Source organism: Cavia porcellus, unplaced genomic scaffold (genome assembly GCF_034190915.1).
Source record: "Cavia porcellus strain 051 isolate PalLab524CR breed Dunkin Hartley unplaced genomic scaffold, mCavPor4.1 scaffold_27, whole genome shotgun sequence".
NCBI lineage: Eukaryota > Metazoa > Chordata > Mammalia > Rodentia > Caviidae > Cavia > Cavia porcellus.
In genome coordinates, this window is record NW_026947510.1 from 52,199,900 (window position 1) to 52,225,066 (window position 25,167).

At 55.9% G+C, this 25,167-nt stretch overlaps 1 protein-coding gene across 1 annotated transcript in view; it reads right to left on the reverse strand.

The window, feature by feature from the left end:
- Positions 1-397: 397 nt before the first annotated feature.
- Positions 398-25,167, reverse strand: part of Myh9 (myosin heavy chain 9) — an 84,035-nt gene continuing 59,265 nt past the window's right edge. The window contains exons 15-41 of the mRNA XM_003470459.3: positions 23,349-23,463; positions 20,996-21,189; positions 20,543-20,664; positions 19,780-19,849; positions 18,209-18,369; positions 17,503-17,611; positions 16,290-16,421; positions 15,739-15,945; positions 15,181-15,318; positions 14,773-14,896; positions 13,025-13,196; positions 11,712-11,924; positions 11,241-11,385; positions 9,918-10,124; positions 9,603-9,707; positions 9,187-9,339; positions 8,746-8,994; positions 7,582-7,794; positions 7,256-7,468; positions 6,861-7,022; positions 5,742-5,870; positions 4,764-4,852; positions 4,560-4,683; positions 4,113-4,321; positions 3,455-3,563; positions 3,185-3,357; positions 398-1,850 (exon numbers count right to left, since the gene is read on the reverse strand). Of these exons, the coding sequence (XP_003470507.1) occupies positions 1,733-1,850; positions 3,185-3,357; positions 3,455-3,563; positions 4,113-4,321; positions 4,560-4,683; positions 4,764-4,852; positions 5,742-5,870; positions 6,861-7,022; positions 7,256-7,468; positions 7,582-7,794; positions 8,746-8,994; positions 9,187-9,339; positions 9,603-9,707; positions 9,918-10,124; positions 11,241-11,385; positions 11,712-11,924; positions 13,025-13,196; positions 14,773-14,896; positions 15,181-15,318; positions 15,739-15,945; positions 16,290-16,421; positions 17,503-17,611; positions 18,209-18,369; positions 19,780-19,849; positions 20,543-20,664; positions 20,996-21,189; positions 23,349-23,463 (4,155 nt within the window). The 3' untranslated portion in view covers positions 398-1,732. The remainder of the gene's footprint in view (positions 1,851-3,184; positions 3,358-3,454; positions 3,564-4,112; positions 4,322-4,559; positions 4,684-4,763; positions 4,853-5,741; positions 5,871-6,860; positions 7,023-7,255; positions 7,469-7,581; positions 7,795-8,745; positions 8,995-9,186; positions 9,340-9,602; positions 9,708-9,917; positions 10,125-11,240; positions 11,386-11,711; positions 11,925-13,024; positions 13,197-14,772; positions 14,897-15,180; positions 15,319-15,738; positions 15,946-16,289; positions 16,422-17,502; positions 17,612-18,208; positions 18,370-19,779; positions 19,850-20,542; positions 20,665-20,995; positions 21,190-23,348; positions 23,464-25,167) is intronic.

The following is a 25,167-nucleotide window of genomic DNA, read 5'->3' on the forward strand; positions in this document are numbered from 1 at the left end:
ACTTGTAAGCACTGGGCTTCACCCACCCCTGGGCTAATGGCTGTGTGCAGGGCCTCCCAGGAGTCCTGCTTCCTGCCTTCCCCTCCTCCTACCTCTGAACAGGCACAGCCTTCCTCACCCTAACCTCCACATCTTGGTCACCCCCTCCTCCTACCAGGGTAGGGAAAGGTGACCCGTGGGAGAGGAGAGACGTGATGCATGCAAATGCACCTCTGAGGCACACTGTACCCAGCCCCTCACCAACACTGAGAGGGGACTGGCGCTGAGGACTTTGCTGAGACTGCTCAAAGCTCTCCCAATTCAAAGCTCTGGGCACACCGGGTCTGAGGTTGTCCTGGACGCAGTGCACAGCCCCCCTTCCGCCACCCTCTTCCCAGACGGACACCGTGGACACAGCTCATAGCACATGGTACTCTTTATTGTGACGCTCAGTGGAAAACATCTGTAAACCAGCTTACTGTAGTGGTGACAGCTGCAACTCATGCTAAGGCACTTTCATTATAGAAAAAGGGATGGGGTGGAGTTCACGCACTCCTTTGTGACAGCAACTGGGACCTGAACTCAGAGCTTGGAATCATATGTAGCTTCACGATTTGTTGAGAGTTTATTTCCTTTAAAAAAAAAAAAATGCCTTCTGGCCAGAGGTGAGTCTAAATACAGCATATACAAAACAGTTAGGAATACAGGTAAGTTCAGCAACCAGTGTAGACCAGTGTAGGACAAGCTACTCTCTTCTAAACATGGTTCCAAGGAAAGGCAGTGATAGACTCAGAACTGCATCATTTGTTACAAGGGGAGAAAAGAACACCTCTGTTTTATTCCTTTCAGAAAAAAACCTGGGCAGGTGGCAGATTTTAAACCGTAACTGAGTCCATGGTGCAGAGAAGCTGCCCTCTGGCCCCAGCCCTGGAGGAGGGGCAGGACTGTGTGGAGGGCTGCCAGCCCTCTCTGATGCTCTGGCTGCCAGATCTGGGACGAGTCCCTTAATCATTAAATATATTTGGTCCCAAACAGTATTAAGAGGAGCCACCGGAAGGTTGCTGGGCTTTCCAGCATGCCTGAGCCCCTATCTGCTCCGCCCAACAGCCTGGTTGTGCAGGGGCAGGCTGCAAAGCAGTGGCATTGCACTTGTGACATCTTGGAATCAGGAGGGGCAGTGACAGAGGGCTGCCCAGAGGGGGTAAGAGTCCTCCCCCCTGCATTCTGTGCCCTGCACAGAGGTGGAGCTGGGCCTGCTCCTTCCAGACCACTCAGGGTCCAGGGGAGTGGGGGCCCACAGGACAGAGGTGTGAGGTCACCATGTGTGATTGCCAACAGCAGACAAGGGAGCAGGAAGAGCTGGTGGCCAGGAGGAGGCTGGAGCTGTGCGGGCTGACAACACTTCTGGGTGTGAGGCTATCAAAACTCTTTTAGTCTGAAGAAAAATAGATTCATAGAAAACCCTGGAGCCCGCCCCAGCAGCCTGCCCTCCTTGCCTCACCACGGTTTCAGACAGCAGAGGGTGCAGGCCTGCTGGTCACACTGTGCAGGCCTGGGCCCAGCCCTGACTCTTTGGTATAGATTCTGGGAGGGGGAAGGGCTGGAGGGCTGCAGCAGAGGAAGCCAATGCCCTCAGCAGGGCAGCAGGACTGGGGTAAGGGTCCGGTCACAGCCGTCCCGAGGCGGGGTGCTGCAGGGGCAGGGAGAGGTGTGCAGTCATCCATCTGTCCTTCCGGAGAACAGGAGAAGCAGCCTATTCAGTAGGCTTGGCCTCGGCCCCATCAGCTTTGCCATCCACCTCCTCATCCGAGCAGTCTCCAGTGCCCTTCCGGGCCATTCGGCGGGGCACAACAAACGGCATGTCCCCGCGCCTGTGGGCAAAGCAGAGGGTCAGCAGAGTCCAGCTGAGGGGCAGCAGCACAGCACAATTACATGTTCTAAGCAGACGTTAGCTAGAAACCCAGCACTGACCACTCCCGTGAGGGAGCAGCATCATGGAGGCTGGGACACATCACGGTGGGTGGGACAGGAGGACACCTGAGGAAGCAGGAAATCGGGCAGCCTGCAAACAAAGGCTGCACTGGACACTCAACACTAGCAGGAACGGGTGAGAACATGGGCAGGCACAGAAGCACAGGAAGCTGACTTCACAACAGGCTGCAGGGCTGCGCTGGGGCGCAGTGGCACAGCAGAGCCCTGGGCTCCATCCCCCTGCTCAAAAGACAGGCAAAATGAGTGGAACCAAGAGGCAGGAAGGACTGTTTACACAGGACAGGCATCTTCTTTAGATCACAGGGTTGCAAAAGTCTGGCCTCTTTGCTCTTTATGCCTTAAAAACCAAAAAAAAAAAAAAAAAAAAAACCGATGGGGGGCCCAGCCATATGTAGTGATGTCACCCTGTAGTCTCAGCTACTCACGAGGCTGAGGCAGGAAGATCATGAGTTTGAGGGCAGCCCGGGCTACATAGCAAGACCTGCTATCCAAAAAAGAGAAAAGAAAAGAAAAATGAAAACAGAAAAGAAAGGAAAAATAAATGGCACGTGTGATCCCAACCACTCAGGAGGTGAAGGGAATCAAGTGTGCAGGCAGCTTGGCAACTGGGCAAGACCCTGTCAAAGGAATGATAAAAAGGCCTGGAGGAGACTGCTCAGCAGCAGAGACCTGCCTAGTGCACACACAGTCCTGGGCTAGTCACCAGGACCACAAGAAAGAAAAGAAAAGAAAAAAGTAATACTAATAATAATAATGGCAGGAGGAGGAGTGCCAACAAGGTCCTTGGAGAAAACGATGTCCCGCCACCAGCAGCCAATCCCTCCTGGATGCCAGCTGTCCCATCCTCAGCGGTGCTCAGCAGTTCCCGAACTTCTCAGGCACCACCGTCAGTCACGCTGGCACCCACCCTGCAGGAGTTTATCTCCTGGGGGCCTGATATGTGCTGGGGATCCGGCTGGGTGGCCTCCAGCAACTTGTAATGCAAAACTCCCAGCCTGGAAATGTCCGTGCCAAGCTTGCAGCTGCAGGATGGCGGACTTTTAAAACTTCTTTGGAACAAATTTCCAGTTTGCTCGAGAGGCCAAGCCGAGGCTGCAGGGGCCAAGAAAACCTGCTAAGGGCGTGCGTGCCTCTGCGCAGGCAGCTTCACTCCGTGCCCTGGAGCGCCAAACTGCCGGCTTCAGCTGAGAACTGGGCTCCCGAGTCTGCTCACCTCAGCTTGTTCTTCAGGGAGCTGACCTCGCGGTTCATGGCATCGGCCGTCTCGGTGGCATCCTCCAGCTCACGCTGCAGCTTCCGGCGTGAGGCGTTGGCCCGCTGTGCCTCTTCCTCGGCCTCCTCTAGCTGCCGCTTGAGCTGCTTCAGGCGCGTGGATGCCTTGTCCGCCTGGGGAGAAGGTGGCGGGGGACCTGGTGAGGGAACCTGGGCCGGGGACCTGGGCCCAAGCCAGAGACGGCCGTCCACACCCGGGCCGCGCACACACCTGGTCCTTGTACTGCTCCGCGTTCCTCCGCTCGTCCTCCACCTGCAGCAACACGTCCTTCAGCCTCTTCTCGGCCCGGCGGACCTGCTTGGAGGCTGCCTGGCGCTCCCTGTGGGGCACAGACACCAGGCTCAGGGGACGCCCTCCTCGGGGGGTGTGGCCAAGGAGACACAAGTTGTTAACCCCACAGGGTGAGCTCGAGGTTGAGGTACTGGCCCGTCCCAGGATACCCGTAGGTGCTCTCTCTCAGGACAGGTGCCATAATTATCCCCATTTTAGACAGGAGGCAACGGGACTGGGGGAGGAGCAAATCTCTCAAGCTCACATAGCAAGGAAACGAGAAACAACAGGTCTGCATCTCAGTGAGATCTCCATTCCCGCCCAGTCTCGCTGAGGCCAAGGGCAGGGCCAGGAGCGCAGGACACTGTACGGCTCTATGCTTCAGCCCTCCAGACCAACCATGGGCTCCTATTCAAACCCCAAAACCACTCCAGCAAGAAGGACAAGAACTGCCCTGCATGGGACGCAGCCTCTGGACTGGGGAGGCTGCGGACAGGACCACAGCAAGGCCCGCGGCTGTTTTGGGGGGCAGGGGAGACACACAGACTGCCACTGTGCGCCTGCCAGCCTGCCAAGGTGGGCACCGTGGGGCACATACTTGGTCTCATTGTCCAGCTGCTCTTCCAGCTGTGCGATCTTGGCCTCGAGGGCAGTGATGGAGGCCTTGTACTTGGACTTCACAGTGCCCTCCATCTCCTGCAGCTTCACTTTGAGCTCCTTGTTCTGCCGCTCCAGCTGCTGCCTGGCGTTCTCGTTCTTCTGCGCGTGGCTGCGCTCCAGGTTCAGGTCGGTGTTGATCTGGTCGATCTACAGAGGGAAAACCGGTGAGCCCGAGGTGGGCTGGGGCCGGAGAAAGGAACTGGAAGACCTACTGGGCCCTGGAGCCCAAAACCTCCGCCTTCCTCGATAGAAAGTGACCTGTGAGTAGGGACCCAAGAAGCAGCGAGTCCTCGGCCTCTGCCAGCTGCTGCCTCCATTCAGGCAAGGAGCTCAGGCCTGGGCGGGAACGCCTGTGTGGAAGGTGGCCCGGCCACCCAGCGCCCACCTGCAGGTTGGCTTTCTTCAGCCGGTCGTTGATCAGCTCCGTGTTGCCCTGCTCCTCCTCCAGCTCCTCCTCCAGCTGGGCAATGCGGGCCTCCAGACGCCGCTTCTCCTCCAGCGCCAGGGCTCTGCAAAGGTCCAGGAAACATGAGGGGCCTGCCGGTGGGGGAGACATCCCAGCCCTGCTTTGGGCCCCTCATCGGCTCACCCTTTGCCGCTGCTGTTGGCAATCTCGTCGGCCAGCTCGTCCCGCTCCTGCTGGGCCTGGCGCTTGGCACGCTCGGCGGCTGCCAGTTCCTGACACAAGGACCCAGAATGTGACCCACTGAGGCTGCTGGGGCCTCCATTCCCAGCACTCCACAGACACCTTGTGCTCCCACCCTCCCCAAGCCCGACCACCCTTCCAGGAAGCCCTCCTTCATGGACCACTGTGCTCACAGCATGAGTCCCCATCTGAGATCACAGCTTCAGTACCACACGCTCAAAAAACCCCTTCACATACAAGGAATCAAGCCAGGTGTCAGGGATATAGGTAAGAAACGTCCTGGCCTAACAGAGGGGTCAGGAAGACAGATCCTTCATGCAAGTCGCTCTGTTCCCAGTGGACCAGGACTCAAGAGACAGGGATGGAAGCCTGTGTGTGAGCTAGGCAGGTCTCTGCTCTGAGCATCTCCCCCAGTCCTTTTTATCTTTCCAGCCTGGGGATGTTGCACACAGGAGCAGGGGACAAGGTCCACTCTGAGGGGGAGGTCACCTCCACAGGGATCACATAGACGGTAGAGGGAAAGATCTCCCGGGGCCCAGGCAGGGGAGCAGAGGAGGATGTGCTGAGCATGGCGGGAGCTACACCATCACACAGCTTTCACTGTGTGGCCGCCATGTGACTCACAAGGCAGCCAAGGGAATGCTCCATCCCCCTTGAGGGCACAGTGCACATCAGGAGGGGTGACTGCCACAAGGCCTCAGTGCACGGCCTGCACTGTCACAATTTCACCTCCACACCCAATGGCCACACCGGGGACCCGGCTATGGAATAGGGCCCCAGAGAGAAAGCCCTTCCATGACACAAGGACCACCCCAGCGACACTGAGCCATCTGGTATTCCTCCAACCCTGGCGCCGCCTAGGGCAGCCTCGTGCAGGCTCTGAGCTGCCCCCTGCTGCTCGTCCCTGTGGGCCCGGCTCACCTCCTGCAGCTGAATCATCTCGGCCTCCATGCTCTTGAGCTTCTTCTCGTTCTCCTTGGCCTGTGCTAGGATTTCCTCCCGGGAAGCGCGCGTGTCCTCCAGCTCACGCATGCAGTCCTTCATCTGGGCCTGGGTGGGGAGGAGAGGTTAGCACTGCCAGCCGCATCCCACCTGGTGCAGGCCTTCCACCCCAGCACCCCACAGAGGGCACCTCGGCAGCAAGGAATAGGTTTTAGCCCTACTTCATCAACTTAACCGCGAAAGGGACAAGGAAAGACTAGCTACAGGCTCTGCGCGCCCTTTTACATCCCTATAATATCAGGGTCTGCCAAGCGTGCTTTCGACAGTGGTCGCCACTGGGCACACATTAGCCCATGCCTCCCCTTCCTTCCCACAACTTCCTGCCCAGTGGGATCTGGAGCTCACCGCGCCACCCAGCGCACACCCACAATTCCAGGTCGCTCCCAGTCAGCCCAGTTATAAGGTAGGAAACACGGTCCCACCAGCCTGGCCTGGCTACAAAGCAGGAACCGTGCCTCCTTCTGTCATTTTCCTGTTGTGGCCCACACTAAGGATCTTTGTCAAGTTACCTTTTCCTTCTGCAGATAAATGTCACGCTGGGACTCCCTGAGCCCAAGGGTCTGACTGCTGTGCACAGCCAGTCTGTGCCGGTTACAAACACTATCAGCCTCACATGCCCATGCCTCGCAACCCACCCATGGCGAATGTTCCGACTTCTTGTTGGTGGCATACTGGGCTATGACACAACACTCACAGCAGTTTCCAATGTGTTCTTTTTTAATTCCTGACATTGAGGTCACTATGCCCAGGTCAGTGCCTGGTTTCTTTTGGACATGTACATTAAGTGCCACCTTCCCTGAGCCTGTTGCATGGCCAGGTTTGCCCTTATTTGTCTGCTCTTTAATATCCTCGGACTCAGTCTAAGTCTGCTGTCAGACCATTCTCTCTGCTCAGCTATGGGCCTGAGTCTCCACCTGCAAGATGAGCTTAGAGGAGCCACAGCCTCACTCACAGAGAGGAAGGAGGCCACCCCTGACCTCCACAGGTTTCCCCGCCTGTGCCCAGAACTGCATACAGACTGCCCCAGCCTGGCCCTACCTGCAGCTTCCGCAGCTGCTTGATGGCCTCCTCCCGGTTCTTGTTGGCCGTGTCAATGTGTGCCTCCAGGTCCTTCAGGTCCATCTCCAGCTTCTTCCGGGCAGCCACTGCCAAAGAGCGCTGCTTCTTCTCATCCTCCAGCTCGGCCTCCATCTCCCGCACCTGGGGAACGCCAACAGCTCAAGAAGCTGGGCCACATCACTCCAGTCCTGAGCCCCAGCAAGCTCAGGACAGTCTCATGGGGTCTATGGACCTAACAGAATGGGTCACCAAGGCCTGGGACTGAGGAGTTGGGACGTGATGCCATGGAAGGAGTGGTCCAGGAGCCCTGCACAGTCAGGTGGGGCAAGGAGAGCAAAGAGGCCTCGGCCTGGGGCGGGGGACACCGCACACACCTGTCTGACCAGCTGCTTCTTCTTCTCCTCACTCTGCTCGTCGCGGCCCTGCAGGTCCCTCTCGAACTGGGCCTTCATGGCCTGCAGGTTCACCTCCAGCCGCAGCTTGGCATCTTCAGTGGCCTGCAGCTCATCCTCCAGCTCCTCAAGCTGAGTCTTCATCTCCTCTACTTGCTGCTCCAGGGCCCGCTTGGACTTCTCCAGCTCGTGGACCTGAGCCCAGGATCCCAAGTCAGGCCAGAGGTGTGGACAGGTGCACACGCCCTGGCCTCGTGTGATGGCCCCTGGCTGCCCTCCCGAAACCTCGCAGCTGGCCCGGCACTCACGCTCTTGCCCACATCATCCTTAGAGCTCATGAGGTCCTCCATCTCTGTGCGGAACTGCTTGTTGAGGCGCTCCAGCTCTGCCTTCTGCTCCATGGCCTCCTCTAGTGCCCGGGCCAGGGACAGCGCCTTGGTCTCCTTCTCACGAGCCTCAGCCTCAGCCCGGTCACGCTCCTCTGCATATTTGGCAGAGATGGTCTTCTCCTCCGCCAGGAGCTGGAGAGAGGCACACACGGTGAGGCCAGGGCAAGGATAAAATGCAGACCAGTGCAGGCTCGGCAGGAGACGAGGGCCTGGAGGCCGGGTCCCAGAGGCACAGGGCTCAGCACGAGCAACGCAAGCCTGCTGCCTAGAACTGGCTGGACTTGAGGATGACAGTCACAGCATAGTGCGCCCCTGTGCCAGGCAGGGGCAGAGAGTCTGCTAAGTCTTAATCTCTATGTCATTTTTATCATCAATCCTGCATGTCACATGCTGCCCCTTCCACTACCAAAGGAATGAATCATTCATTCCCTTCCAGAATCCAGAATAGCCCTGCACAATGGGTCACCTTCTTCTTGAAAAGAATTTGAATCTGAAGCCCGAACTCCATGTGTAGCTTCCTCTAAAAACTCTATCGACCACTCTGCTGTCTGCCTTCCCTCCCCCGGCTCCTCCTGGACTCCGCGGGCTGGTAACTTCCTTCATGCAGGGCTGAGAGCGTTCCCTAGCCTCTGGAGGCCGCCCAGGCTGCAGCAACTTCTCCTCTCTGCCACTGCAGCACTAACAGCCAGAAACAGCATGTAGACAGGCATGGCTGGGACTAATAAAACTTTACAAGACAGTGGCGGGCTGAATTTGGCCCTAGTTTGCTGGCATCCTGATTTACTAATTTTATTATTCTGTTGGGCCCTGGTGTCTACATCTTTGTAAGCTGCCTTGACTCCTGCAATGATGAACAGACATGAACATGTCCATAAAACATCTTAAATAGTAAAACCAGTCTGTTTTTACAATTTTGGAATTAAGACCAAAAAAAAAAACAGAGGAAGTGAACCCATCACATGAACACGCCCTCTGCTGGTGGCTCTCTTCCCAGGCCCCTCCTCCCAGACTGCGCAGATTGAAGTGGCTCTGCCCTTGGGCTGTGGGCTGGAGAGAGAGAGATGCAAGGACCAAACCACACACCTGGTCGAACTTCTTCTGCTTCTTCTCAAGGTTGGAGACGCTCTGCCGCTGGTGGTCCAAGTCCACCAGCAGGTCGTCCAGCTCCTGCTGCAGCCGGGTCTTGGTCTTCTCCAGCTTGTCATAGGCGGCCACCTTCTCCTCGTGCCGCTGGCTCAGGCCCTCCAGGTCCTTCTGGAGCTTCCGCCTAGCTTCCTCGGAGGTCTCCAGGCACCCCACACCATCCTCCATCTTCTTCTTCATGTCCGTCACCTGGACCAGACAGAGAGTAAGCAGACACACAAGATGGCATCAGCTCTAGACGCACCTGTCCTGGGGACACCTGGAAGCTGACTGCTACACAGAGGAGAACCAGCGAGCCATCCCAGGTATGGAACCCCCACCACCACCAGTTCTCTCTCCCACAGGGCAAGAAGAAGAAGTTTTTGCGAAGGGCAGCCACACCTGGGCTTGCAGGGTGGCAATCTGCTTCTCCAGGTTGTGCTTGGCTTCCTCCTCCTCCTCCAGCTGCTCCTTGAAGGAGTTCTTCTCATCTTCCATCTGCTTCAGCTTGGTGCTCAGGCTCAGCTTCTGCCGGTTCTCCTCCTGCAGCAGCTCCTACTCCGTGGGGACAAGGAGTGTGGCGCTTAGGGACACAGGTGTGAGAGCTCTCGGGCTCACACCTGATGAGAGGACCAGTCCCTCGGACTTAGGGGACAGCTACACAAAGACCTGGGGGCAGCAGGGAGGTCCCCGGGTAAGGAGAAGTTGGGAGATGAGACAAGCTCTGACAAAAGCCCAGAGGTCTGGCAGCTAAGGCCACGTGGGCACAGGGTCTTCCTGGGAAGGATCTAACTCCTAGGTCCCGACCCTGTCCTTACCTGAGTGTCCTGCAGCTGGGACTCCAGCGCAGAGAAGTCCTTGGTGAGCTTGCTGGACTTGCTGTCAGACTGGTTGAGCAGACCGGTCACATTGTCCAGCTCAACCTAAGTGGGGAAGAGAAAGGCAAGGATTGTGAGCCTGGCCGTAGCTGCTCTGGAAGAGCCGGACCCAAGCCACAGTTGACCCACAGAGGCCCTGCTGAGGAGCCAGCACAGGCAGAGAGTAGGTGGCGAAGTTTGCTTCCTGGGTCTGGGCCACCGCCCAGCTGGTGCCGAGGGCCCCATGCCCAGGCCAGGGTCCAGCAGAATCCTCACCTGCAACTTGGTGACCTTGTCGGCCAGCTCGGTGCGCACGCGCTCTCCCTCGTTGAACTTAACCTGCAGCTCCTGCAGCTGGGCCTCCACCTTCTTGCGCTTGTGCTCCGAGTCCCCCTTGCCCTGCATCAGGACCTTCACCTCGTTGGCCAGCTCACCGCGCTCGTTCTCCAGGGTCTGCTTCGCCTTCTCGAGGGTGGCTTTCACCTGGAGGGAAGGGCAAGGACATAAATGGGACATCTGGGACCTGGCACATGGCTGTTCTTTCCAACATCACAGGAAGAGCCACCTACTCTAGGATGAGAAATCGCTGCCTCTGCAGCAAAAATAGCAATTATAAGAAAAGCTCTGGTCTGGGAGGGCCTGGGCCTCAGCAGTCCACCTCTCACAGAGGGCAGTGTTCTCATCTCTGAGCACTCGGCTTCCCTGCCCAGTCACTCACCCTGGATAGAGGGAATGTTCGAGAGAAAGGTGTCACAAAAGTTTTGATTTTAGCAGTATTTATACTGCAACAAAGGAAACTATAATTATTCTTAGACTTCCAATAAAGCCTCTCTGAAACCTGATGTTCATAGGAATAATGTAACATTCCTTCAAAAATACCTAAGTGGCGCTACAAGATAAATGCAACCACCCTGTCCTGGACTGCAGCGACTGGATGGGATGCACACAAAGGCTCGCTGGGGGACAGCCCTGCAGGCCCTGCCGCACCCAGTCGGGGGCAGAGCAGTAGGCAGGCAAAGGGACGGGACAGTTCCAAAATTATTTACAGCTTGCCACGAGTGACAGCTGGAGCCATGGGAGGCAGAACCTGTCCCGTCAGGGAGCTGCCCGGCCAGGAGCCCTGCTGCACAGATGTAGCCAGGGCGTTCCCACAAGAGGCCGGTGTACCACTTGCCTGCTGGTTCCAAGAGGACTTCACAGTCAGAAAAGGAACCACTGAGCCCTCTGACCCGCAGGCTTGGGGTCGTGCTGATTCCTTGACATTTTCTGGTCTGGCAGGATGTACACAGAATAATGACAAAAACAACACACTGTACATATCCCTTACTAAGTATTTTATGTGCATTATCAACTCTGAACTTTTGCTGATCATATCTGACAGACCTATCATTATCCGCCTGTCCAGACAGAGAAACTGAGGCACAGGGGTTCTTATGTGCCCAGGTCACTCAGTGACTAAGAGGTGGCACCAGACCTCAGATCACAAGCACTCAGCTCTGCAGGACCGGTTGAGACACTGCAAGCCCTGGAGAGGTGGGGGTCAGAGGAGGCCCCGCCCAGAAGGACCCTCCCTGCCCGAAGGCTGGGTAGGCTGCACACCCGCTTGGTCTGCTCCAGCTGCTCCGCTAGCTCCTCTACAGCCTGGGAGTGCTTCTGCCGCATCTCCTGGATCTGGGCTTCGTGGGTCCTGGCCTCCTCCTCCAGGGTCTTCTTCAGGATGTTCACCTCCTGCTCACGCTTGGACCTGGACACAGAAACACCCTGAGTGGCACAGCACTTGTCTACACTGGCCTTCCTCCTTGGCCTCCCCGCCACAGCCCATGTTCACAGACACACCAGGTAGAACCTTCTGCTCCCTTCCGGCCTCAGGTCCTAAGCCTTGCATCACCCCAAACCCTGACTCACTAGGCCTTCCCCCTTGCAGAGAAGCTGCTGAGGAAACATCCCCACCAAGCCATCCATGCATAAGGCCACCGTGTGTGCCTCCATCCCTGAGGGCCAAGGCCCCCACCCCCACGGTCCTGGCCCCAGCCCCATCCTCAGGCCTTGGCCAGGTGGCCCAAAGCACACCTGAGCTCCTGCTGGGCAGCTGTGGAATCCAAAGTGTCCTCCAACTCTGTCTTCAGCGCCTCCAGCTCTTCCCCAAGATCCCGTTTCTGCTTCTCAGCTTTGTTCCTGGAAGCACGCTCAGATTCCAGGTCTTCCTGGAGTTCCGAAATCTGAGATTCCAGCTCCCGAATCTTCTTTAGGGCCATGTTCTTCTGGGCAGCTTCTTCTTCCACTCTGCCAAAAGGAGCAGTAACATCAGTATAAAGCCATTTTCCCCTTCAAGGAGCAGAGCGTGCAGAAGCAGCCTGGGGAGGCAGCCAAAGCCACATCTGGCAGGCACAGTCGCAGCACTTGGGATCACTCTCTGCAAACCAACACATGAGGCATCTACAAGACTGAAGAGCAGCAGATACTGGGAGAGCTAGGAAACAGCAGAACTATTAGGTCATCTTCCAGGTGAAGATTCACAGCTTTAAATACGGCTTAAAAATCCGAATGTTCAATGGAAACATAAAAGCAAGTAAGATGTTACAGTCCAAGCAACCAAGCCAAAATGTGATCACGCACTGAGCTTTCAATGAGTAAGAAGTGACAATGTTACATTTGCCACCTGTACAAATGGATCCTCTGGGGAGGATGCTGACATAACCAGGAAGGTGATGCACCTGCAGGGCCAGGGTAAGTGTGGGAAAAGCTCTACTCCTGCTAATCTTGCTGTAAATCTAAAGCTAGTCTAAAAAACTGTTAAAAACATGTCCTACAGCCAAAAAATTTAAAAATTTAGCCAGCATACTTTGGCGGGGGGCAGTTGTGGACAACTTTGTGGGTTGCAAACAAAGGACACCCAGACTGTGTGTTATGGTTTGTGTTCCGGTGGCCCCGCCTTCAAGTCTCATGTAATCATGGATGCAGCAGAGTCTAGTATTCGTGACTGGTTTGTTGTCTGGTGCTGGGATTGGTCATGTAAGTGTTTCGCCCAACCAGAGGTGGAGCTGGCATGGGGGGGGGGGCGACAACACCTTCTCTCTTTTGCTAGTTTGCATCTGGCCGTGAATGGTAGCCCACTATACCACCTTGCTGCTTGGAGCCAATGGCGTATGGACTGAAACCTCCAACTTATAAAAAATAAACCCTCCCTTCCCTAACTTTGGGCATCAGGTATTTTGTCTCAGCAGTGAGAGAAAAGTAACTAAGACACCGTGCACGCTCTTAAGGAACAGGATGTGTTTTGCCATGATCTGGCACACTCACAGACCCTGGGCCAACAGCCCAGCAAAAACCAGCTGCAAGTATGGTGCCGGCCCGTTAACCACAGCCGGTGGCCTGGGCCTCACCTGGCCAGTGCGGTCTGCAGCTCTTCCTCCTTCTTGGCCAGCTGCATCTTGAGCTCGGCGATCTGCGCCTGCAGCTCGGCGATCTGGTCGCTGAGGTCTGTGGAGTCGCCCTCCAGCTTGCGGCGGGTCTTCTCCAGCTCCTGCCGCTGCTTCTCCTCCCTGCGGAGGCGCTCTGCCAGGGAGGAAAGGAGTGGACACAAGGCCTCAGTGGCCGCGGGCATTCTGTCTGCTTTTAATTCCCTACAGAAAAACACTAAGCACTTCCTGTAAACGTACATGTTACAGGGAGGTCATACGTGACATCTGTACCCGAGTCCTGGATGAATAAGTAGGACATTGCCACGAAATGCAAAGGCCCCCTCTCTGTAGTGAACCCCCTGCCCTTCCGTGTCAGGGAAGCTACATTTCCTGTACTGCTGGACCACATTCTGCATGAACAGTATGAATTCTGCAGGCTGGAAGAACCGCATCAGGGTTCAGCGTCTGGCTTTACAATTCCCCTTGTGATGTCACTTAGGTCACTCATGAACTGTAAGGGTAGCAGACAGCCTACTTCCCCAACTAAGAGGCTCACATGGGTGAACACCTTCAAGCTCTGAGAACAGCGCTCAGCCTTCCCTTGGCTGCAGTGATTCTCCCTGGACTTTCCTCATCACTCAAGCTCGTGAGTTTGAGACTTTGATGATTATGAGACTAGGTCTCCCAGAACACCCTCAGAGGCCTTTGGCTTAGCAGTCATTTCCATGAATAACACAATCTGGCTACCTTTCTACAACCGACAGGCATTTGGGCTGTGCTGGTCATGTGCTCTGGTGGACAAAGGCACAGAGCACTCTCGCCCATGACTCCCAGCACACACGGCCAAGAGAATGTAAGGGAAATGCTGGTCACAGCACACAAGTGTCATCCTCACCCGGGAATGGCCATGTACCAATTTCTATTCCCAGAGCAGCACGCGCATGTTCACTGGCCTACATTCTTGTTAACACGGATTAGTGTCACACTTCACCCGAGTCTGTTAAACTAGAGGGGCCACCACATATCCCTTGGATAACCTGGTCCTTTGGGCCCCTCCCAGGGCAAGCAGGACATCAATATTAGTTGGGTCTGTGTGAGGACCTCTCGCTCCCCCAAAGCCTGATACACTGCATCCCATACAAATGACAAGGACCACACAGGGCAGACACCAAGCAGGAGGAAATCCTCCCAGCGCTCAGTCCACCACTGGGCAAGGAGTTCCCACAGTGGTCTGTGCTGCCTCCTCCACTGCTGCTACTCTCAAAGGACAAGGACCAGGCCCTGTGCCATAGATTCCAGGGACTGTTACCCTCCCTCAGGTGAAGCAGTGACTTCTGGCAACAGCTGTCCACTGTACAAAACCCTCTCCCACTGTGTCCTCTTTTAAGTAAGAGAAACCACAGCCCAAGGAGACCATGTAGTATGGAGCGAAACAGCTAGCAGGTGATGAGCTGGCCAGGTCTACAGTCAGATGTAGATCCTTTAGCGGGGCTCAAGAGCTGCTGAGATGACAGCCGAGCAATGTCACAGCCTCACCCTGAGCTCTCCTCATGCAGGGGGTCATCCAGTCACCATGACAACAGGACCTGCAGCCCAAATTCCCACGGGGACCCGACTGTTCCCTACAACCTAGTGGGCCTGGGTCTTTGGGTGGCAGCACTGAGGCCCAGGCCCCCTGGCGGACACCCTGCACTCCAGGTGACAGGTGCACTCCTGCCCAGGTGCCTCACCCTCCAGGTCGGTGATCATGGCCTCATGCTTGTTCTTGAGCTTGGCAAGGCTCTTGGACTTCTCTTCCTCTTCCATGAGGTTCGTGGTGAACTCAGCTATTCTGTCCTCCAGCAGCTTCTTCTCCTGCAAGGGATGGTACATCAAGGTCAGCTTAGTGTCGGCTAGGCACACACACTTCGTCTTTCCTAAAATGTGATTTGCCCACAGATCTGGAACTGATTGGCAGGGCCTTAAACACCTGATCAGGTGCATTAGGATCTCCAGAATTGTAGGTCACCAGCCCCCATGAAACAGCTGGGTAAGTTTCCATAGGACATAAAACCGTGGGTGTCCTGCAGATGACAGCTCACCTTGCCAGACCTGGCCTGGTCCTGCCCTGTCTCTCCAGGAACCCCAGGGTGCCTTACCTTGGCCAGTTTGCAGTTCTGGTCCTCCATGATGATCTGGTCCTCCTCTAGCTTCTTCAGCTTGGCCTCAGTGGTCACCTTCTCCAGCTGGAGCTTCTGCCGGGCACTCTCCTCCTCCTCTAGCTGCTCCTCGAGCTCCTGCCAGGGAGATGAGGCTGAGAAGGTGGCACCCCACGAGCCTAGGAGCTGACGTGGGACACGGCCAGGCCTCCCTCTTAGGGCCACAAATATGAAACAAGTGCAGGCCTGACCCACCCGGGTGCCATTGAGAAGGGCATCCACAGCCAGCCCTGTGACAGGCAAAGGATCACACTTAGGGCCACCTGCCCCTTAAGCCAACAAAACAAAGACCAGAGAAAGGAATGCAATGGGCTGTGACGCTCCACAGGACCGCCCTTGTGGAGACCCGAGAGGGGTACACTGTGAATAACCACGGGCGGCCCACGGAGGCAGAGAGAGTGCTATGACAACTTGCTCCCTGCAGTGTCTGGATCTCGCTCAGGAACACGTGGCCCATGTGGTGTCCAGCCCTGACCCCTGCAGTCAGGCAGTCAGTACCTGAATATTCTGCTGCATTTTCTTCTTCTCCGCCTGCAGGTGCTGGCAGCGCTCCTCCTCCTCCTCCACCCTGGCCTCGAGGTCATGGCAGATCTCCTCCAGCTCCTGCTTCTTGGCGGTCAGGCGGGCCCGGAGCTCCTCAGCCTCGGCACACAGCTCCGTTTCTGCCTGCAGCTGCTCCTGCAGCTGCAACTTCTCTGCCATGAGCTGCAAAGAGCGCACAGGGAACACAAGCTCCTTGAGACCTCAGGCAGCTCCAGGCTGGATGCTTTGGAGCTCAGATTTCCAGGCAGAAAGGAACACAGACAAGAGCTGCTTCCAGCTAGGAGCTGCGTAAGCTCCCAGGCAGCCTCCAACAACATATCCTTCATCCTTGGCCACTGTCTCATAGATCACTGGGAAGGGGGATGAAAGGTTACATGGGAGAGCTGAAACCCACTGGCACAAACCTCTCTCCGGCACAAACCCTCAGTGTGGCTGCAGACACTGTGGCCAGTAGGTGGCAGCACTGGGAGCAGGGCACACCCTGGGCAGAACCTGGGGACACCCACCTGTGACTGAAGTGTCTCCATCTCTGTGAGCTTGTTCTCTGCAGCCAGCTGCTTCTCCCGCACCTTCACCAACTCCTCCTCCTTGGCCAACATCTCCTCCTCCTGCCGGCTCACCTGCAGTAGCGGTTTGACCTACGAGAGGAGACAGAAGCAGGGTCAAGCTCAGCAGAAAGATGTCACCCTTCCCTTGCCCTGGAATCAAGTTCCAGGGGTGGGGGCAGCCAGACACACTACAGGGAGGAGGCTCAGGCAGGTATAACCTTCCGGGAAGTCTGGTTGGTCACGCCATGGGCCTTTGACCCGCTAGTCACATTTTGGGAAAATTATCCCTACACATGCATGAAAATGTTCACGACAGCAGTGTAGACAAGAGCAAACTTCAGAAATGACATAAAGCTCCATGGCTGGAGACACAGCCAGATAAATTATGCCATGCCCTCCAGGGAAGAGCATAGGTTCTTCTAAAAAAACTGGTGCTGATAAGGAGTTTTGCATGGCAAGTGCAAACCACAGAAGTGTTTACACAAGTCACAGCCCAGGGCCAGGGATTTAGCTCAGTGGTGTAACGCCTGCCTGGCAAGTGAAACGTCCTGAGTTCAATCCCTGGTACCACCAAAAAAAAAAGTCACAGCCCAGCTGTGTGAGAACACCTTACATGACTGGGGTAAAAGGATTGTGGGTGAACTTTTATTTTCCTCTTGACGCTTTTTGTTAATTTTTACAATTACCTGAAATGATATATCACAAATAAAAGCAGTCTGGATAACTTTTAAAAATGGCTGGTGAGGCTGGGGATTTAGCTCAGTGGCATAAGCGCCTGCCTTGCAAGCAGGCAATTGAGAGTTCGATTCCTGGTACCGATAAAAACGAAAAAGACAAAAAAAAAATAATAATAATAAAAAAGGCTGGCGAGGGCCAGTGCATCTGTGGGCACTGCCTGAGTAGCTGTCCTGCAGATTCTCGAGGGCAGAGGCAACCGTAGTGAGTGGGGCTGCAGCACACGAGGCCTCCGTGCCTGAGGCACTGCTTGCGCTAAGCCAGCCTGACCCAGCTTGCCGCCCACACCAGACACACACCACGTTCACAGCCCCCAGGCCCATGCTGGGCACTACAGGCAGTGAACCCTGTAAGGGGTAACATGAGGCCAGTTTGTCTCACACACTGCACTTGGCCCCTGAGCCGCTGGTGGGGTGGGCAAGGCCCCTGTGCCCACCTTGGTGAAGAGCCGCCACCACTGCCAGTTGCGCAGCTTTAGGTAGGCAGCACAGTTCCTCTGCAGGACCTTCATGGCTGTCAGCTGCTGCTGGCGCTTGGCAAAAGCCCTGTGGGACAAGGAATAAAGTCAGCACCAAGGGGCCACCCAGAGGACTTGGTCACCCACCCTGCAGGACCCCACCTGGCTTCAGCTTGGGGAGAATGTCTGCAGCTAAGGCCTGACAAAGTAGGGTATGAGGCACTGGCTGGAGGCTCTGGATAAAGAGGCTCCATCTGTCCCAGCTCCACAAACCCCACCTCCCAGGGCTCAGGGACCAGAGCGCACCCAGCATGCCTGCTGTCCAGCAGCAGGGTGCCCAACTCCCTTAGGTGCTACTCTGAACTCAAGAGTGGCCCCTGCCTGGGGAGCACAGAGTTCCATGGGACAGGCAGGCTTTGGGTGTCATCCCTGCAGACTGATACAGTGAAGAACACTAAGTGGAAATTTGGGGGTTGCAAATCCAGCCACGCAGTCCCCTTCTTCCCACTGGTGCCTCAAACTTCCTCCTTTGGAGGCATAAGGTCCTTGGAGGAAGCAGAGGGGCAGGCAGGGCCCAGGTCCTTCCCTAGACAGGCCTGCCCTGGACCATGGCTGGCTAAGCACTTCCCTACAGCAGGAAGAGCACAGGGGCCCTGGCAGCTAAAGAGTCATCCCCAGAACTCACTTCCTGGCCAGGTAGCCCCTGCAGCAGGCCTGGAAGCCTATGATGACATCGGTGATCTTCAAGTCCCGCTCCTCCTCCAGGTGGGCCAGCACCCCCGCCCGGAAGAACACCTTGCTCTGGCCGATGCGGTACAGGTTGCTGTCGAGCTCCAAGGCTTTGATCTAGATCAGAAGAAATCAGGTGCTGACTGGGGCCAATGCAGGCGCTCAGGACTCGGCTCAGGTGGCCCCGGGACACTGGGATTAGGGTCAAGCTCGCCAAGTGACTCCAGGATGAGGTTGCAACTTCAGAGAGGTAACTCAGAGGCTTCTCTCCTTCCATCTCCTGCCTGCTTCACAAAACCCCGCATTGGGCTGATCCCGGTGGGATGCAGCTGGGCAATGCTTGTGCTCGGATACAGCACACACCAGACCAAGCCGCAGGGTGAAACCCTGTTTAGAGGACTCTGGGCTGAACCCCAAGACCCAACTGTAGATAACAGTGGCTCCTGTGCAGCAGAATTGTGGGAATTAAACAAGAGAAGGCACAGACGCCCAGCACAGAGCTGAGCATCTCTGAGCACCAAGTGTCAGTTGCCATAATTCAATGGGGCAACTCCAGGGACAGTGACGAGGCTCTGGGACCCCACAGCCTGGGAGGGAAAGGACTTGGCACACACTCCCAACATGCAATGTCATGACCACCCTAAGGGGGACCTAGGGGAACTCCGGTGCCCACAAATGGCTCCAGTAGTCTGGAAAGAAGCCCCCACAGGAAGACAGAGACTAGGGCAGGAGCTGGGGTGGGCCTCTGCCCTTCTGCCGGGCCTGCTCACTGTGTGACAAGCTTGGTCTTCCCTGCAGAAGGGACCATCAGCCCACCTGGGCGGCACCACAGAGAAGAAGACACCACCAGGGACACCGCCCGTGTTCTCCCTCCACTGCCTGACCAGCACTGGGGGCCGGGAGCGTCTCCTTTTCCTCCTCTACCCACCCTCAGTCTCCCTGTCAATGAATACAGGTTTCTGCACATGTCAGCTACTGCATTTCTCTGCTCCCCCGCCCCCAACTCCAATTCTTTAGAAAAAATGGAAAGCAAAATGAGGCAAAAACAAAGGCAGTGACTGCCACCCACGGCCAGGCAGGAGCAGAGGATGCCCAGGAAGCAAGAAAAGGGACCCGAGGTAGGCATGAGCCCGGCCGGGCACTGAGCACTGCCGGGCCATTTCACGTGCACCCAGAACATGGAGTGTGCGCTGCTCATCGTGCAGGGGCTGCAGGGAAAGGCACGATGCAGCCTCCGGCCTGCTGCTCTGGCTGAAGTTACCCTCCTGCTCCACTGGGGGTCATAAGCAACATGAGACAAAAGCAGCAGAACGCTCCCCAGACACAGCGTTTGTCTCACTTAGAGCCCTGTCTGCTGTGGTCTCAGTCGCCCCGACTGTCCAGAGGCTGAGAGGGCTGTCACTCAGGCACCTGGCAGAATCACACCAGAGCAGAGCACAGGCACCGACTCGTGAAAAGCATAGGCTCGTCCGACAGGAGTGGCTGGCAGCCGAAGGCCGACCCTGCAGGGACAGCAGCTGGACTCACCATGAGCACACAGGCCTGCTTTCCATCCATGAAACCCTTAGGAATGGAGTTTGGCGTCAGGATCTCGTATCTGAGGAAGGAAAGAGAAGCGAGTCACCGCACTCCCGCCTCCTCTCCACACGGCCTGAAATCACCCTTACGGAGCGGCACAGGTAGAGCCTTCAAAACGTCCCGTACGGAAAGCACTCGAGCAGCGATCCCCAACCCCGCTCTTTCCTGGCTGAATGAAGGCAGGCTTGGTTCCCAGAAAGTGGAAGCAACCTCGCGCTAAACCACCTCCATCACCTGGCACGGGCTTCAGGTTCGGCTACTCACTCTGCTCACTGCCCAGCCCCCTGCAGGAGCCCCGGGCCAGCCATGCTCACATCTCCCTGGGCCACTGCAGGACACAGCGGCCAGGCACCCAGGACGGTGTCTCCCACAGGCAGCAAGAAGCTGCGGCAGCTCAGCCTCCTGTCTCCATGAACCTCCTCCGCTACACACCTGTCTGGCTGACGCTTTTGACTCTCCTCTCACACCTCTCTCCCTGCCACACACTGCACCAGGCCCTCCCAGTCACCGGCAGTGACAGCCTGCACGGTGGCTTCCCATTCAGGTGGGGGTGGCCCTTCTCACATGAAGGACACAATGGCTTTCCCGTCAGTGACACAGCGGGGACACCTCACATAACAGCAGAACAGGGAAAGGACATGTGTGGAGCCGGCTGCCTGTGGACAGGGCCGTGGCCGTCCACTGAGGGTCCCGGTGGGAGCAGCCCGCTCACCTCTGCCGGAACTCCTGGAAGACCACCCTGTTGGGGAAGCCCTGGCGACAGATGCGGATGCCCTCGAGGACTCCGTTGCAGCGCAGCTGGTCCAGCACAAGGTGGGGGTCCAGCTTGCCGGCCTGAAGAGAAAGCACACACGGGTCCTCATTTCCCTTCCTAGGGCTGACAGGAGAGGCCATGCGCCCTCCTCCCAGCTCCTGCCCCACTCAGCAGACAAAGGCTGAAGGAGGTGCTGCAGCTGACATTGGGGTCCAATGACCCAGGCCAGGGAGGCTACAATGGGATGGCACAAGTAACAGGAAACTCAGGCTACAATGTAGCACCCCCTCAGCCTCGGAGCAGTCCATCAAGGGCACCCTCAAGAACACTACCCCCGCAGCAGGCAGAGCAGCCGCTGTGCTGGGGAAGGCAGACCAGGGGGGCCCAAGGCAACTGCACGAGCGGCCGTACCTTCTTCTCGTGGTTGGGGATGATGCAGCGGACAAAGTTGGGATTGGTGTTCCTCAGCGTGGCCATCAGCTTGGCCAGCTGCTCCTTGTAGAGCTGGCCCACGGTACGGAACATGCCCTTCCGCGTCTTGAAGGCCCCAGGCAACGCCGTCTCAGACATGCCGGCCACTTGGTCCAAGCCAATGATGCGGTCCACTGCAAAGACCACAAAGCACGTGAGCACCAGCAATCCCAGCTTGGGGTGCGAGGAGGGTGAGGGGTGCAGGAGAGAGACGAACAGATGGACAGACAGAAGCCAGGACAGAGACTGAGGGGGGACAGTGTGGCAGTGCAGGGCCCTCGTCCCTGGAGCTAGAGCACTTCGCTAAGTCATGCAGAGCAGGCCTGACCTGGGCAGGCTGCAGATGGGGGAAGGTGAAGTCCCTCGGCTCGTCTCCCTTAGGCAGCTGGGCTCCGTCAGAGCCACCCTCGTGTTCACACGTCCTGTGCTATTCTCAGCCCACCCTGGAAGCGCCCACTCCCAAAGACACACAGTAAGTTGGTAATGAATTCTGGAACAGAGAGACTCCCACAAGGCTGGCTCTGAGGGGGTGTTACAGCCTCGCTTAGAGCACCCTACAGTCCTTGGTCCCAGCTAAAAACAAACCAGTATCTTGAGTCTGTGCTCACCTTTACCTAAGGCTGGGAGCTACCCTGCCACTGTCCACAATGGAAGGGTCTCTGTCCGCAGCTGCCCTGGGCAGAGGTCTTTTAAACCACGGGCCAAGCGCAGTGGTGATATTACAAACAACTCCAAAGAACTACTATTGGCCATAAATATGTTTTTTTCCTCAGTACTAAGGATAGAACCTTCACACTAGACTCTATCTGAGGCCCTTTTTATTTTTTTATTTTGAGACACAGACTCACTAAGTTACCCAGGCTGGGCTTGAACTTGCCATACTTCTGCCTCAGCCTCCCAGAGTACTGGGATTATAGGCAGGCGGCCCCACCCCCAGCTGTCTTACATAAGACGTGTCTCCCGCTCACAGGTCTTCATCATCTAAACCAACCTCCAGAGGAAGGAGCCCGCCTCTGTGTGGCTCAAGCCCAGCAGCAGTGAAAGGAACTGCTTCCTCCGAGGCAAAAAATGCAATAACCCAAAGCCAACTAGCCACTGGAGATCAGTTTTAAGCAAGAGTTAAAACTGAAGGCCTCTACTACTGAAAGTAAAAATTAGAGTTGAGTGGCAAAGCCCACTTTCAGGCCTGTGTGGTCAGATTTCTAGTATTTATGCGAAGACAGGTGAAAGGGCCGCTTAAGACAAAGGCCAGGGTAACACTGGAGCCTACACGCCACCGATCAGACTGCGAGCATCGCTGCCCCTGCATGCCCACCACAGGGCCTATTTTGCAGGCGACCGAGGTGCCATGCAGTGGGTAGCTTATGCAGAAGGTGGATATGGTCCCACAATAACTGGTCCTTTACATGAAGGTGTGCTGAATCCCGGCTGCAGTGGTGCAGTCCTTGCTAAGTGACCACTGGACAAACACACAAATGCATCTCAGCATTCAGGCACAGAGCAGCGTGCACAACACCCGGCCCTCGTGACACCAACGTCTGCAGTAGTGAGTCACCACCTGCAGGGGGAGCTCTACGAAGGACTGGAGGCTTCAGGGTTTCTTACTCCCCATATAAACCACAAACCCCCCAAGAGATTAACACAGTCAGCATTCTGGAGGAGGCACAATGGGGAGCTTGCACAGAAGCCTGGGACAGATCAATGGGACAGGCACAGCCACAGGAAGAGCCAAGGGGAGGAGGACAAGCCTTTCTTGCACAGCTCGGGGCACACCACACACAAGACCCCGTCACTCCGGGCAGCCAGTCACCTGATTCTAGGTGGAGAATGGGAAAGCGGTGATAGAAATAGGCTCTCTGAGTGCTCTGCATCTCTGCAACAGAGAGGTTAAAGCAAGACCCAGGCAAAGGAGAGGAGAAAGGGACAGAAACAAAGAAAAAGAACAGTTTCAAAGCAACCAGCCTACCAAGGAGTAGAAGGCGGAAATGGAAGGAGGTGCGGGGACTGGAGACCTGCACGGCAAGGCGGGGTGCGCCCTGGACTTTGCCTCTGAGGAAAGTGCCCTGGCCATCTGCCGCTGTGAGGCCTAGAGGAGCCTCTGCCCCGAGAGGAAAGGGCTATGGTGCATGCGCGGGGCGGCCTCTCCCTTTTGGCTCAAGGAGACCTTTCTGCAGGAAGCTATGGAGGACAGAAACCACCTGGCGGGTGTCAAGGCCGCAGTCGGTGGCTGGGCCCAATGCAGAGGAAGGGCGTGACCAGCCGCAGGGAGGCAGGGCGGAGGGCAAGGGCGTACCATCCTTCCACAGCTCGGAGACAAACTTGTCGGAGGACTGGTGGAGAAGCGTGGCGATATTGTCGTTCAGGGGGTCCATGTTCTTCATCAGCCACTCATCCGCTTTGTAATCCACCTGGAAGGGTTGGGATCTTGGTTACAGGCTGTTCCAGGCTCCTCAGCCCATACAGCACTCCCAGGGCTGAGCCAACCCTCGTATAGAAAGGTTAGAAAATAAAACACCCTCTGGGCCAGTATTTCCATCCCCAAGAAGGAAGTGGTAAGCGAGAAGGATGACAGCTCTGGACAAGGTGCTCTCTGCAGTACTCCGAGAAAGAACAAAAAATTACAAATATCTGACAACAGGGAACTACTAAGGAAACGATGTTGCAGCGACGTGAAAGAATATTGCCTTTTTCTTTCTTCAGGGTAATACAAACAGAAAGAAGAAACCCTAAAGGAAATATATCGGTGTTAATAACATTTCTTTTCAGTCCTAAGACAAGTAATTTGTGTTTTTTGTTTTTTTAGAATACTCATGATTTCTCTAGGGTAACAGATATTCATACTTTTCTAAAACATGCTCTTAATAACATGAGCAACATAATATTTTCATTGCAAGAGTTCCCAGAGCAATAAAAAGAGCAGCAAGCTTCTTGGCCTTCCTCTTCCTAATGCAAACTCCTGGCTAGGGGCCCACGGGAGTGCGGCTGCGGATCCCACGGCACGGGATATGGTGTCTCTTCTTCCTGCATTTGGCATGTGCATGCTGTGAGGCGACAAAGTTGCGGACCAGGACCAGGGCCCCTTCACAACACTTCAGCGGCCAGCACAGCCAACATCTTTGGGCCAATTCCACCACACAGGCTCTTGATGCCAGGCAGGATGCCCCTGTGTTCCAGCGGCACAGGTAACAGGACGGCAAAGGCTTCCCGTGAGCTGCTGTGTGCTCCACACAGGCCACTTCCCGGAGGTGGTGTTTAAGATTATTAGCTTTTTCATAAGCAGTTTTAAGCAATTTGCTTCAGCATTCTCAGAACCAGTATGCTATCTAAGACAGGCTGGGAAGTGGGGGGCCCTATGCTGGATTGTGGGTAGGGCTTGGGCTCATCACTGACCAGCATAGTCCAGTCCTGTCTAACTGCATGCTCAAGCTATAATTTGTCACTAGGAACTTCGTGCACAGAGTGCAGAACTTGCTGAGGAAAACCTCCTGGAGTCTAAGCACAGCCCTCATGGCTAAGTGGGGTCTCAGCTGCAGGAAGAGGAGGACTGGCAGGATGAGAGCTGAGCGCTGATGGCAGGTCCACCATGGACTGGCCGTGCAGCCTTAGCAATGACAACAGCTACTGTCTACAGTGGTGGCTCTGAAGCAAGGACAGTTCCCTGTTCTCCTGAAGAGGATTGTTTCTCAAGGCCGGGAGCCGCTGGGAGGTATTGACTGACCTCTAGTGGGAAAAGCCAGAAATGCTGTCAAAAGCTGCACCCTGAGCAGGAACAGTGCCCACAGAAACACATGCCTGCCCTGGAGCATGACGCCTTACAGACCCATTTAATAAAAATGATTAATAAGTGGCAAATCTAGGTATGTTACCTACAGGTACAAAACCCCTATGATGAATGTGATCATGTTGTACCAATAAACTTAATTAAATTTTTAAAAACTTAATGTGTTGGGGCTGGGAATTTAGCTCAGCGGCATAAGTGCCTGCCTTGCAAGCACGCAGTCATGAGTCGCTCCATGGTAGGCGTCAGCTCATCTTCCCAATAAGGAAACCAAGCTCAGAGAGACTAAGTCAACCAGCTTAGGAGTGGCAGAGCTCTAACTGCAACTCCAGAT